The sequence below is a fragment of the Lemur catta genome, chromosome 12 (genome assembly GCF_020740605.2).
Source record: "Lemur catta isolate mLemCat1 chromosome 12, mLemCat1.pri, whole genome shotgun sequence".
Classification (NCBI taxonomy): domain Eukaryota; kingdom Metazoa; phylum Chordata; class Mammalia; order Primates; family Lemuridae; genus Lemur; species Lemur catta.
The window spans coordinates 49,364,393-49,378,937 of NC_059139.1; the positions used below are offsets into that span (position 1 = coordinate 49,364,393).

At 36.2% G+C, this 14,545-nt stretch overlaps 2 protein-coding genes across 4 annotated transcripts in view; one reads left to right on the top strand and one right to left on the bottom strand.

Annotated features, from left to right (window-relative positions):
• Positions 1–2,019, top strand: part of PDE8B (phosphodiesterase 8B) — a 97,858-nt gene extending 95,839 nt beyond the window's left edge. For both annotated transcript variants that reach the window (XM_045566443.1, XM_045566444.1), the window contains one exon: positions 230–2,019. In XM_045566443.1, coding sequence (XP_045422399.1) covers positions 230–339 — 110 coding nt within the window. In that variant the 3' untranslated portion in view covers positions 340–2,019. The remainder of the gene's footprint in view (positions 1–229) is intronic.
• Positions 2,020–5,026: 3,007 nt separating this feature from the next.
• The window catches only part of WDR41 (WD repeat domain 41), a 37,869-nt gene continuing 28,350 nt past the window's right edge, over positions 5,027–14,545 (bottom strand). The window contains exons 9-13 of one of the 2 annotated variants that reach the window (XM_045566445.1): positions 12,279–12,463; positions 9,733–9,854; positions 8,809–8,897; positions 7,722–7,852; positions 5,027–5,255 (exon numbers count right to left, since the gene is read on the bottom strand). In XM_045566445.1, coding sequence (XP_045422401.1) covers positions 5,103–5,255; positions 7,722–7,852; positions 8,809–8,897; positions 9,733–9,854; positions 12,279–12,463 — 680 coding nt within the window. In that variant the 3' untranslated portion in view covers positions 5,027–5,102. Of the gene's footprint in view, positions 5,256–7,721; positions 7,853–8,806; positions 8,898–9,732; positions 9,855–12,278; positions 12,464–14,545 lie in introns of those variants that run through there. The other variant, XM_045566446.1, reaches the window with a different exon arrangement.

The window sequence follows — 14,545 nt, forward strand, 5'->3', positions numbered from 1 at the left end:
AGCAGAAGATAAAACAGCTTTTCAATCTTTAATTAAAAGGACCTGTATTTCAGAAACTAGTGCTTAATGACTTGTCCTCATGCTTGTGTGTTCACTTACAGCCTAAGGCCTGACCCAGGGTACTCCAATTCTGATCCTAGGCTTCTCCCAGAGAGCCCCAGCCTTTTAAATGCTCCTGAGGTGTAACTTAATTTAACAGGTTTCTTTTAATTCTTTTCTGTCCTTGCAGCCTTTGCACATCTGCCAGCCCTGATGCAACATTTGGCTGATAACTACAAACACTGGAAGACATTAGACGACCTAAAGTGCAAAAGTCTGAGGCTTCCATCCGAAAGCTAAAGCCAAGCCAGAGAAGGGGACCTCTTGATCTACAAAGGGCACTGTGAATCACAGTAGTGTAAACAAGAGGCTTTCCTTCATATGACAATGACAGGTATAGGTGAAGGAGGTAATGTTTAATATTTGACCTTGAATCATTCAAGTCCCCAAATTTCATTTTTAGAAAGTTACATTCCATAAAAAAATGTTCTTTGGAACAATCATTTAGTGACAAAACAAATACTTGGCAAATGCCTTTGCTCTGCTGTCATCCTGTATGCCCTTGTCAAACTGTGAAGCTGATTCACTGTAACTAGCAGGACACAGAAGCAACGCATTGGTGCCCGTGAGCTCATCCCCCTGGATGGTGACTAAGTAGCTTAGCTAGTGTTCAGCTCATCTCTCACCACCACTGTTGAGCTTGACTGTCTTCCTCAAGAACATTGGTCTGAAGGATTCATAAGAAGCTTATCTGAAAAGATATGTCTAAGAAAAAAACTACATAATATGAGCAAAACAACTAGGACCAAATTATTGATAAACTAGTTAGCTTCACAGCCTCTATGGCTAGGTGGTTCTTTGGTAGATGGTACAACTCCCAAGTTACAACACAGCCTTGGCCTGACGAGTGCCCTCTCTAGACTGGTATCAGCAGCCTGTGCAGTCCTTTTCCTGTAAAAGGCATTCATCTTAACAGAAAGCCATCCGTGATGGGGGAGGGGGTGGTATCTCGTTTTGGGGAGGAATCCATGAATGTCCCTTATTTCTGGCTCTCAGAGACAGCCACAAGGCACTATACTGAGTATTCTATAAAAGCCATTAAATCTGAATGCCCTTGGACAAGATTTTTTTTTTAAAAAAAATTTATATACATTTACTGTTTAAATTTTTTATTAAACTCTAAATTTTCTGGGTATAAGCCCATGGAGTATGTTGTGCCATGCACCACCTATACGTTTGGGGAAGGGGATAGGGGAAGTTTTAAGGTTCAGATATTTTTAACCTATCTATATTTGAGATCATGCCATTTGCTTTAATGATGTAAAAAAAATTGCATGATGTGTAAATACATCAGAAAATAGGCATATGGGGAGGCAGTAAATACTATTTTAAGCTATTGTATGCTAAAAGCTTCTAAAGCACAAGTGCATATTTTTCTACAGCTCTTTTCACAACTTTCTGTGATCTACATAAAGTCAGACTTCAGATTTTCCTTTCTCTTTTACCAACCAACCCTTCTCTATGTATTATAAATATTAGAAACTCGGTAAACAAAATATCTTAGTTTTTCTTCCTCTGTACTCCATGCTGCATTTTTAAGAAGTATAAACAGACTGAATTAATTGAATCAGTAATTACTTTTTTTCAAATAAAAATTGGAATGCAGAATACTTGGAACTGGTACATGGGGAGAAAAAATGACTTATCACTACATAATGTGCCAATGTTTTTTTCTATGTTTTGTACCAAAAATGGAAACATGACAATTCCATACAAAGAAATGTATCTAAATTATTTTTGTTAGATAAGAAAACTTGTTTGGTCAGGACAGCAGCCAGCTTTGCATTGTAATGCTGTATTATGTAAATGTGATGAAAATGTTTTTGTGAAGTACTTGTAACTAAATTCTTACAGCCATTTTTCATTCCCAGCAACTGTTTTTATTTTACCTCTTTGGCCTAAATTTTTCATAATTTCAAATTTTTGGTTTAGTGTCCTTTATTTCATGAGTCACACACTTTGTTTTCAGAACACATAAAAGTCAGGATGCCAGAATCCCGTATTAAGGAGCTAGATAATTTGTCTAGGCTTCAGAAGCTGGCTTGAGGCAAGGACAGTCTTTTTCTGATCATCTCACTTTCAGTTCCATTGGGTAAGTAACATTTATCAGGTGTCCGACGGTTTCTATATGAAACATTACAGTTTACTCAGTGTTATGTCAAATTAATTTCATGTTAACTTCAAACTTTAATATTAATGTGTGAATGTTAAATGCTTTAAGACAGCCAGGTACTAAAGCTCCAGTATATTTGTTCCTTATTGGTATAATCTTCTGAGTTGCTAACTAGTATATTCTTCCATATAGTCAATTTGTTAGAAATATAGGCTTTCAGATGGAATGTGTGTCAGACAGTTTTTATGTAATATAAACTATTACAACTGCCTCTTATACTGAGTTGTTTACTAAACACCATGTGTTGAGGGGAGCCATATTACTTTAGAAAAATACAACACCAAGTCAAAGAGAAGTCACATTATTACTAACCGGAGGAAGGAAGTTAGCTATAACACATTGTTAGTTGAACCAGAATGACCCTATAATTACACAAAGTCATTTTTCAGTTCTAATTTAAGATTTTGAAATTTGCTTGTCCTCAGAGTTAGGCTTCTGGGCAAATAACAAACCCATCAGTTCAATCAAAACCCTACTCAACTTGAGAAAGATAAATGGAAGGGATTACCCAATGCTTTGCATTATGTGAATAGAGCCAGGCACTGAGGCAATAAAGGTATTTTTAAATAACTGTGGCAGAAAACTAACTACAGTACCAGGATACCTCATTTTATTGTACTTTGCAGATACTGCATTTTTTTTAAACAAATTTAAAGTTTGTGGTGGCCCTGCATCAAGTAAGTCTATTGGTGCCTGTGCTCACTTCGTGTCTGTGTCACATTTTGATAATTCTTGCAGTATTTCAAACTTTTTCATTATATCTGTTGTGGTGATCTTGGTTACTACTGTAATTATTTTGGGGTGCCACAAACTACACTCGTATAGGACAGCAAACCTAATTGATAAATGTTATCTGTGTTCTGACTGCTCCACTGACCGGCCTCTCTCCTCGGGCTTCTCTATTCCCTGAGACATAACAATATTGAAATTATTCCAGTTATCCTACAGTGACCACTAAGTATGCAAGTGAAAGGAAGAATTGCATTTCTCTCACTTTAAATCAAAAGCTAGAAACAATTAAACTTAGGCTGAACGCTAGGACTCTTCAGCCAACCAAGTTGTGAATGCAAAGGATAAGTTCTTGAAGGAAGTTAGAAGTGTTACTGCAGTGAACACACAAATGATAAGAAAGCAAAACATCCTTATTACTGATATGGAGGAAGTTTGAGTGGTCTGGATAGAAGATCCAACCAGCCACAACATTCTCTTAAACCAAAGCCTAATCTCTTCAACTCGGAGGTAAGGAAGCTTAAGAAAAATCTGAAGCAAGCAGAGATCATTGGTTCATGAGGTTTAAGGAAAATGACATGAAAGTACAAGGAAAATTAGCAAGTTACCCAGAAGATCTAGCTAAGATAACTGATGAGAGTAACTGCATTAAACAACCAATTTTCCATGAAGACAAAACTGCCTTCTATTGGAAGAAGATGCCATCTAGGACTTTCATAGCTAGAGAGGAGAAATCAATGCCTGGCTCCTAGCTTCAAAGGACAGACTGATCCTCTTGTTAAGGGCTAATGTAGCTGGTGACCTTAAGTTGAAGCCAATGCTCACGTACAATTCTGAAAATCCAAGGGCCCTTAAGCATTATGCTATGTTTACTCTGCCTGTGCTCTATAAATGGAACAACACAGCCTGGATGTTAGCACATCTGCTTACAGCATGGTTTATGGAATATTTGAAACCCACTATTCAGACCTACTGCTCAGAAAAAGATTCTTTTCAAATTGGTACTGCTCAGTGACAACAAACCTGTGTATTATTGGTTTCATGCCTGCTAAAACAACATCCATTCTAGAGCTCATGGGTCAGGAGTAATTTCAACTTTCAAGTGTTATTATTAGTATTTAAGAAATACATTTTATAAGGCTATAACTGCCATAGCTAGTGATTCCTCTGGATCTGGGCAAAATAAACTGAAAAGCTTCTGGAAAGGATTCACCATTATAGATGCCATTAAGAACATTTATGGTTCAGAGGAGGACGTCAAAATATCAACATTAACAGGAGTTCGGAAGAAGTTGATTCTCACAAGGCCAGTTATAGTGTCTTATTGGACCCTACAAGGGACTACATAAATGAAGCCTTTCTTAAGCATTTCATATTTTAGTCAATGGGTCAGATGGATCAGGCACCTTCAGCTGCAGCCCCTGACTTGGGAAACACTGTGCCCTGGCATACTCTAGTACCAATCTAGCCAGTAGCTGGCTGATCAGGCCAATTCACACTGGGGAAAAAAATGCACCCTCATAAGATTCCTACTGATTTGAGTTCATAGGGATTTTAGTAACTAGAATTAAAAATTTTTTAAATTTTCAGACAAATTAGTTGGTACCAAAAAGAACTGTTATACTTAGACCGCATATTTAGTTCATTTTTTGGTTAAGAGATTCAAGTTTGCACTATAAAATACTGACAGTTACTAAAGACCAAGAAAATTTGTACGAGAAAGGATATTTTAAAACTTATCACAAGAATTCTTAAACAGGCTCTAAGAAAAATCAAAGAATAAAAAAACTTCTAATGAATACCAAAACTTTACTCTTACCTGTATTTCTACCTCTTCACAAAGGGTCTAAGTTCAAAGAAGCTCAAAACACAATGCTTACCACTTCAACAGCAACACAAAGTCCAGTGGAAAACTTGCTCTATGTGCTTTGGAAGATGTACTAATACCTAAGAAGCAACTTGTTCCTTGTTTAAAAGACTTCAAACATGTAGAATTCTATAGACCAATAGGAAAAAAATTACAAATTTAAGTGATCGATATATTTATGGTTTTCAGAGTACTACCCTGTATTTGATGTTCAAGGTTCATGCACAAGTACTCCTAGACAGCAAGGTACAGGTCACCATTCTCCTCTAATTTTTGAAATAATTTTAAACTGCGCAATCCAGATTCTCGCTGTCCATTTTTCCACAAAATAATGAGATGATCAGCAGAGCATGTCACTAGTCCATGATCTTCAAAGTACAGAAACATCTGTAAAGAAAATTAAAACTACTGATTATAGGAACTTTAAGAAGAAGGTACTATTAGATATGTACCTTCGAGATTCCTTTGGATCTGAATATAAAACTCCATTTATCATGAGAAATTTCCTTTTTGAGTATTCTTAACCATCACATACACATATGACCAATATCTAATATTTTAATAATCATAACTTTATTAATGTTGCTCAACTACAGAACTATTAGTAACAGCTATTTTTGTAAAATATATGAATTCCCAAAGTATCTTCCAAATTTTACCATAATCTAATTCTTCAAGTGTTCGTTTGAAGATTTTTTCAGATACAGGTCTTGCCACACCTGCTTTACTTAATCATCATTTACACACAAATGACTAAGGATAAAATGTCTGAATTCAAAATTTCCAAAAATAAACACTGGCTTCAGCTCTCCCTATCAATCTAGAAGCATTTTCTGAGTATCATCTATATGCTTATGGTCCTTAACTTCAAGAAGATTCTAATTCACTTGTGAAAAATCATAGTTGAAACAATTATGGCCCCAATGAAAGACTATGTAATTAGATACTAAATAATGTAGTATAAACTATAACATGCCAAAGAAATTCAGAAAAGGGGAAACTGAAGTTGTCAGAGAAAGCTTCAAAGAGATACACTCTCTCAGTAAAGGGAAAGGGCATGCCCGGTGAAGGACAAGGCTGGAAGCTAAGACCAGGAACATGGAGAGTTGATGAAAAGTCAGCACGAACACTACGAAGTTACAGAGTGAGTAGCAGAGAGCAGATACATGACCCCGTGGAAAGGATGAGATCCCTGAAAGAAAAAGCAAAATAAGAGAAACAGATCATTAAGGAACAAGAGGAATGAGAGTTTTCTCTGAAGATAGCAGGTTAAGTCCCCAGGAGAGGACGCAGCTGATGTAGCAGGAGTAAAGGGGAAAATAAGGGAGCAAAACTCCTCAGGAGCCTGGGAAAGACAGAATTTAGTACACAGGCAGAGGGGTTAGGCCAGAGAGCAAGGGTGGAAATAAAGAAATGAGGCGGTATCAGCAGATAGCACCAAAGACACAGCCTCTATTTTACCAGTGAAGTCAGAGATGCTTTTTAAAAACACTTAAGTATCAACACTTTCAACTCAGGGAAATTCCTAAGAATCTGATACTGTGTTATATTATGAAAAATAATCCATTTTGAAGGTTTCTCCCACCATCTAAAAACATGTTTAATTGGTTCCCCCTACATTCACAGTCTGACCCCAAGCTACTTTCCCAAGCTTTATCTCCTACTGGTCTCTGTTCGCAGCAACCCAGTGCTCCAGCCTAGCCACTCTGCTCACTGCCACCATGCAAATGCCATCTTTGCCCTTTTCTCTACCACATTCCATGCTAGCCACCCTCAAACTACACTATAGCCATCCAGCCAAAAACAAAAAGTTAAAAAAAAAAAAACTGAGGTACTTGTGAGAGAAAAGCAAAGACAAATAAAACATTGTACCCAGCCTCAAGGAGCTTACAGTGACAAGGCTATGTATTAATCCTTCCTAAACTTCAAGATTTAGCTCAAGTCCCATGTCTTCTACTAACCATTTATAGGATTCAGCAAGAAATGTTTCTCCTGAGTATGCACTATTTATTTGCATACATCATAAGCAGCCTAGATGAACAGCTTATTAGGTGTACACCCTTCTTCTCCCCTGAAGTGCAAGATCCATGAGGGCAAAGATTATATTTGATCTCTTTGTAAACTCCAGCATCCACTGTCTGAAATATAGGAAATGCTCACTAGCAAGTATGTTGTTGCTGCTCCCAAGCATGAAAGCCCTTTCAAATGAAACTTTTTCTTCCCTGGCTATAAAACAGGGAAGAACAATTTAAGAAGTTCTTAGGGCACTGTTTACGCTGTTATCACTCCCAGTTGTCTCCTTATCTGATCTTATTCTTTCATTACGGGCAATAGTGCCTGTAGTAAATGTTACTGTATTTGTATTTCTCCAAGGTAGAATTTTATGCATCTTATAATTTTCACTAGTGTTTTCTTACATGTACAATAATTAAGGTACAGGGTTTTACTAAAGCTAACAAATTATTACAGATCTAAGGCAGGTGAAAACAGTACTCTGTTCATGAATTTGATAAAGGCCCCTGGAACTAGATTCTATTAAAGTTTTTAACTCTACACACATATGTTCAGCATTACTCATATTGCCCTTATTGTCAGCTATTTCCAGCTGATAAATAATGATGATTAAGCCCATTCTTAAAAGCAGTGCATTCCTAGCTTCCTCTAATCAAATCTCTATAAAGGGAGATCCTGACTGCACATACTATATCCTCTCCTGTTCCAGGTTGAGATCCAGCAAAAACCTACAGATAAGAGAGAAAGTTATAGGTCTTTATGAGACCAACTGAATGAAAAGACCAGTGAGATGCAAAAGCAGGAGTTGCCTGGACATTCTATGCCTATTGAAAGCGATACCTCCACAGATGATGAGTGTCCAATCAAATCTCCAATAAGCTCCAGTGAACATGAAGTGGCATTTTCTTGTTTTTTAACAGGTTGGCTGGCTTGTTTGTTCACTCTTCCAAATCCCCACATGTTAAAAAAACCTAGAAAAACACAGTCATTTCAATCATTTCCAACATTACTGTGTTCTTTATTTATAATAGTAATATGAGATCAGAAAAACAAAATTTAAATGCAAAGATGTCTCACACTTATTTTAGTCAAGGGCTAAGTGGATGGTACCAAGCACTATGCTAGGGTTTTTTAAATGTTATTTCCTTTCAACTTTCTTAGCTAACCAAGTTTGTTCCTCATCTCCTTTTATTGCCCTACTCACCCATTGGTGAAGGTCTATTAATATAATAAAAAGGCACTGGGAATGAAGGAAGAGAGAAGTAAAAGGCCTGAATGGCAGTGTCTGATTGTCAAAAAAGGGCACAACTCAGATCTATCAACAAAGCATAGTGGAAAATTATACGTGTACGTACAAAAACAATACCCTAGGACTTCAGGTAAGTCAAAAGAACCAGAATAAACTAGAGGTACCAGCACCTTATTTCTTATGCAAAGCTTGGTAACCAATTTATTCAAATATCCAGAGTTTTGTTCTTCAAATCAAATACCTGAAAACCAAGAGCTCATGAAATTATGATACAAACACACAAAAAAGTGTTTTTTCCCATAAATAGAGTTCAATGTCAAGGCTAAAGAACACTTTAGGTTGGCATCTGATGGTACAAATTCTGTTTGTATATCAGTCAAAATTATAGACAATGACCAAATGAAATAATTATTCATTTATATTTAGATTGCCAGAAAATAAGTTTATCCTCAAAGCAATAAACCCAGTTGTCTTGAACTGAAATAAAGAGGCAGTTCTACATTAAGGCAATATTAAGATATGAATCCTAGGTCTCAATTACCATATGTTTTCTGTAAACATGTGATGCCTATTTGGAGCACATTCTTGTGGTTTCACATAACCTCCTTTCTTCTGCTTTTCACATGAGAAAAGAGAAAGAGGGGGAGAAAGACTAGCTTTTTGGGGACAGACACACACCTGTTGGTACAGGTTCAGCTGTGAGCTGCTGTTTTTCTCGTAACTCCCAAATGCGTACACTGCCATCTTCTGAGCATGAGATTAACTGCCTGTCAGAACAGAAAATCAGTAATACAAAGATAGAAAGAGCACCATGGAGGGCCAATGTTAAATTTCCAATGAAAGAAATCACTGGAGTCTTCAACTGCTTTTATTCAGCTCTTAGCAGGAGCTGATAAAAATCACAATTTATCATGGCTTTACAATGTAAACTAAAAGCACTCTTCAGGAAAGGCATGCATTATACTAAGTTACATTGGCTCAAATGCAATAAACTTGTTCTTTCCATTTTTAAAAATGCATTTAGGAAAACAGGGTATGAATTACTCTTTCACAATGTCCTGAGCAGCCCCCTTTCCCTCCTCTCACTGTGTCTCTTCTTGGGATGCTTCTCACTCTAAAAGTATCCTGAATAGAAAATAATGCTATTTCTTTCCTGTAATTTTCATCCCTAGAAACTCAGCAGCCAAATCTATCCTGAGAGGAAAACCCTCACTTAACACCCTTACACAAAAAGGAGACTACCATTGATTCTGGCCATAAACAACAACAACAAAAAAGTGGGTTTATGGAATATATAAAAAGAAAAATCAGTACATTGTAAGTGCCCCAGTCTTTTACTTTATTCAATAAATACCAAATTTTAAATAATCTCTTCTTAAAATGAAATTCAACATAATTCATTTGATCCTTGCATCTTGTAAATTCTGTAACATATTGCCACAAACTCTTCAGCTAAGACATAGGGGGCATTCCATTTCCAAAAGAACACAGCAGGTCAAGCCATGGAGCCCGCCAGGTAACTCGGACACCTGAGAAAGTACACTGGTGGCCCTGGGAACCGTGACTTCTTTCATCTATTGCAGAACAGATAGGAACATGTACCTGTTTGGAAGTTTGTCGATGTGCAGGACATTGGAGTCATGGGCGGTTTTCTGGCAGGCAATCACACGCTTCATTTGAAGGTTATACACATATAAACCCCTTCCAACTGCGGCAAATACATTCTGGGGAGAAGAATTCAGAAATATACATAAAACTAGTACTTACTACTACCTGGTATAGATTTCCTGCCCTTTCATGACATCAGAAAGCCATTGTTAACTTGCCTATTCCCAGCCTTCAGCCCAAATTACTGTACTGCCCTCTGAAGCCCAAAAATGTCAAAGCACTGGAGAAAGCTTAGAGCATTTAGAAGGTAGAAGGACACAACCACTAATACAGAGAAAACTCTGCATATCATATCCCTTAGCATCACTTTCTTTCTCACTGAAACATGATAGCATGGCCGCCAGCCTGGCCCTACAGCAGAAGCTGCTGAGGGACAACAAGGGTTTTCATTCACATAATACTATATCCTTGGAAAAATTACCTAGCTTCTTTTGCCCAGAAAATGTGAGTAAAGTTACTTGTACTCCACATCTTAAGCAACCAAGAGACTTATAAATAATACAAAAAAGCATATGTTACAGTGGCATTATCATTGTAAGATCCTCTGAAGTATTTTTCCCAAATGTAGTATTAGAAATAAATACCTTTTCACTAAAACAACTTTAATCTTTTAAAAGCACTTTCACTAGTACTTATCTCACTTCAGCCTCACAACATCTTTTTAAAGTAAGAAGACAAGCATTATTGCCATTTTCCAGATGATCAAGTTAAAATTAAAAGGAAATTAAAGTCTCACAAGAAATGAGACATGGAGTCAATATAAGAATCAAAGTCACATTACTCCAGTCCCTTGCTCTTTCCTCACACCACACACACTCACGCCAGCTTTTAAAATTTTTGCAAGTTACTACACTTCAGGTAGCACTTGTCTTAGCATCATTCATTCATGCTCAATAGGTACCCTCATGAGGCAGACCTTTCAAAAACCCACACAGATGGCCTTCCTGTTTAGACCCTGTGCCCTCCAACCTTTTTCATAGTCTCAAAGGCCACAAACCCAACTCGGACCTACAATATCTGAACAAAAGCATGCACTCAAGCCTTGCCAGAGTATAGATCTGGAATGATCCCCTCAAATCCCAGGACTGGTACTCTGCACTTGTAAGCTGAGGACCAGTGCCAGGGGCATTACTGAAACAGCTAGCCAGTGTGCTAATATCAAGAGCCCTGTGGACTACATGCAATGTAGAATCCCCAGAAAGTAGTTCTAAGTAGTTTATCCAAGGTCAAGAAGAAAATTATAAATACATCTAGAGAATTCATGACCTTTGGGGACTGCATTCACTCAATGGAGACAGTCTAGAAGAGCCCCCAAGAAAAGAAGGAAAATTAGGGAAAACTGTATGGTGCTTTAGCAAGCATTTAGAATAGCTAATAAACATCAACCAAAACTTTTAAGATAAAAAGGAATATAAAACAGAAAAACTTTTAATATAAATTTTTACAAAAGTAAGAAAAAGATATAAAATATATATAATTTTTAGGGCTACAACTCTTAGAGATCTAGTCTTCATCTCTTGTGAGACCATATTGTTTGTATCATATATATTTAATTTTTTTTTTAAATTAAAGTTGGGATACAAAGAAACAATCTTTGAGTACATTAGTGTTTTTAATCCTGTTCTTCCCCTATTCTTTTGTTTTGTTTTTAAAGTATGAGCAGTGCAAAGAAAACAAAAGGATCATAGTCTTCCCCACTCCAAAACACAACTAAAATTTTTTAATAAACATACTAACATGGATACAATTAGAAAATTTAAACAATATAGAAAGGTACCAAAAAAAAGTGAAAGAAAAGCTTCCCCCACTCCCTCGCCTCAAAGGTTAGAACTCTTAAAATATTTCTTGTGATTTCATTCAGAAAAATATTAATAACTCCCCTTTAAAGACATTTTCTGAGCCCCTGAGGCTAAAAGCAGAGATTTTTTTTTCAGAACAAAGCCAAGATTCAGTAGTCCATTGACACTAATCTCTTACAGCAAAAAAGATGTAAAGTGCTTCAAAAGCATCACTGCCAAGGCCTTAACGATGGCAATCAGCAATTCCCATCCAATTATCTTGTCCTAGAATGCTCGCAGAATAAAAGAGAAACATTACTAAAATTTTTAATTTCCTTTCCCTCTCTAGGAAATGCCCCAGATATATTCAAAAAGATTCTTTCTCACAGTGTCTCTTAAAACAATTTTAAACATTAACTTCAAATCGTATGGGATTATTTAATCCAGCTCAAAATTTCAAGAGGGTTTTTATTGTCTGTGGCCATTTAATCATTTCCTTGCCTCAAGATTAGGCATGAAGATTAAAATGCTTTTTTTGCACAAGTGGTACAGTCTTTGAAAAATATCGGATGATTTTAAAGCACACCTTGAAACCATGAATAATGATACCTTTTTATGTCCATCATGGGATTAAATTTTAAAAATCAGAAATTAGGCTTATTAAAAAAGGCAAGTTTATAAATATTTTATACATTTTCTTACCTCTTCATCACATGTGAAATGATGAATAGAAATGTCATTTGATTTTTGACACAGCCTTATTTCTTGCTGGGCGTCCAGTTGTGAAGATGGGTCCCAGAAGTTTCGTTCATAGGCCTGCATGGTCCAGTCCAGGACATCCCAGACGATCAGCTCTCCAACGTGGGAGCCAGTGACAAAACTCAAATCTAGGCAAAGTTTACCTCATTATTAATCATTTTATTTAGGCTGAAGGTAAAAATGAATGGACTGCCTAGTAGTAATGCTCTGTAAAACCACAGTAATTAGAACAGTGAGGTACCCAGACAAGCCAACAGAAAGATTACTATAGCAGAATACAAAGACCAGAAATAAACTCAAGTTTACTTAGTTATTTAGTATGTGATGATGATTACATTTCATTTGAGTAAAGAAAGAAATATCTCATATTGGAATATTTGGTTAAGTTTTTGGAGAATAAAAATAAAAGAACCTTACTTTGGATCATATTCCAAAATAAGTTTCAAATAGATTAAAACATTGAAGGTACTTAAAGGAATGAAAACAATAAAGGTGAATACTTTTATGAACGTGGAGTGGTAAAGAGCTCTAAAGGAAGAATTGGATGTGCAGGGGTGGGGAATATCCTAGAAAATATCTGCTTGGCAAAAAAAAGAAGTCATACATGTAAATGACAAAAAGTTGGGAAAAATCTGCAACTTGGATGTACATGATACATAAGAAGTTAAATGGGCAAAGGACTTGGGCAGGCAAAACAAAAAATACAAATGGTAAGTAAAAATGTGAAAAGATGTTCAACTCCTTTAATAATCAAAGAGATCTAAAAGCAATGAGATGTCATTTATTGACTTGTGAATAGGGAAAGATTGTAACACAGGAAAATACCCAATATGGTACTGCCCAAAACATAAGGAATCAGCATGTTCATGCACTGCTAGTGTCCCACTATAAATTAGTATAAATTAGTGCCATTTTTTCAAAGATTAATTTGGTAATATGTATCAAAACCTTAAAAAACGTAAACCTATTGATCCAACAATTCTACTTCTAGGAATTTATCTTGAAGGAAATGCATAAAAGATATGTACAATGTTGTTATATATAATCTTAAAAATCTGAAGACAATCTAAACATCTAATTGGGGATTGAATAAATAAGACACCCACAAAATGAAACAGTAATGCTATTACTGAAAATTAAGTTGTGTAAGTATATTTATATTGATATGGAAATATATTCATGACATACTGTTACAAAACAGTAAACCCTATACCCATATACACACGCATGTGCGCCCAGAAAAACACCTAGAAATATGTGGACCGGAGTTTATACTGGATGGTTGGATGGTAGAAAGATTTTAATTTTAATTTTTGTATTTTTTATGTTTTTCACCATTTTCTCATTTTTCTACTATGACTAACTCATACAATAACAAGTTTTTTAAACCTTTAAAGAAAATGAAGTTTTTTTCATTTTATACTCAACACATTATACACTTTACATATTATACATTTAATAGAAAATGTACAACTGCTAGACTAAAAGTTAAAGAAATGTAATTTAGGCCGGGCGCGGTGGCTCACGCCTGTAATCCTAGCCCTCTGGGAGGCCGAGGCGGGTGGATCACTCGAGGTCAGGAGTTCGAGACCAGCCTGAGCGAGACCCTGTCTCTACTAAACATAGAAACCAATTATCTGGACAACTAAAATTATATATAGAAAAAATTAGCCAGGCATGGTGGCACATGCCTGTAGTCCCAGCTACTCGGGAGGCTGAGGCAGTAGGATTGCTTAAGTCCAGGAGTTTGAGGTTGCTGTGAGCTAGAGGCTGATGCCATGGCACTCACTCTAGCCCGGGCAACAAAGTGAGACTCTGTCTCAAAAAAAAAAAAAAAAAAAGAAATGTAATTTATTTTAATTCTTATTTAGGGTAAGATGGAGAGTAAATGCACTGAGTTTAGAAACCCAGTTTCTAATTCTGGCTCTGCCTGGTATTAGCCAGACTGCCTGGTCTTTAGGAAGTCATTTAACCTTTATCGTGAATTTCTCATGCATTAAATAGAGAATGATTGTAAAAATCAAATTAAATAATAAATGTGCAGCCATTTTAAAAAGACATCAAATGTTATCTTTGGTTATCTGCTATTATTTTGAGCACCTGGTATTTTTCCACATTAATGGTATTAAAACATCCAGTTACTTGCACTTTAGGAATACATACATGAGTAATTATGATTTAATTATTCCATTTTTCAAATAAACCAGCAG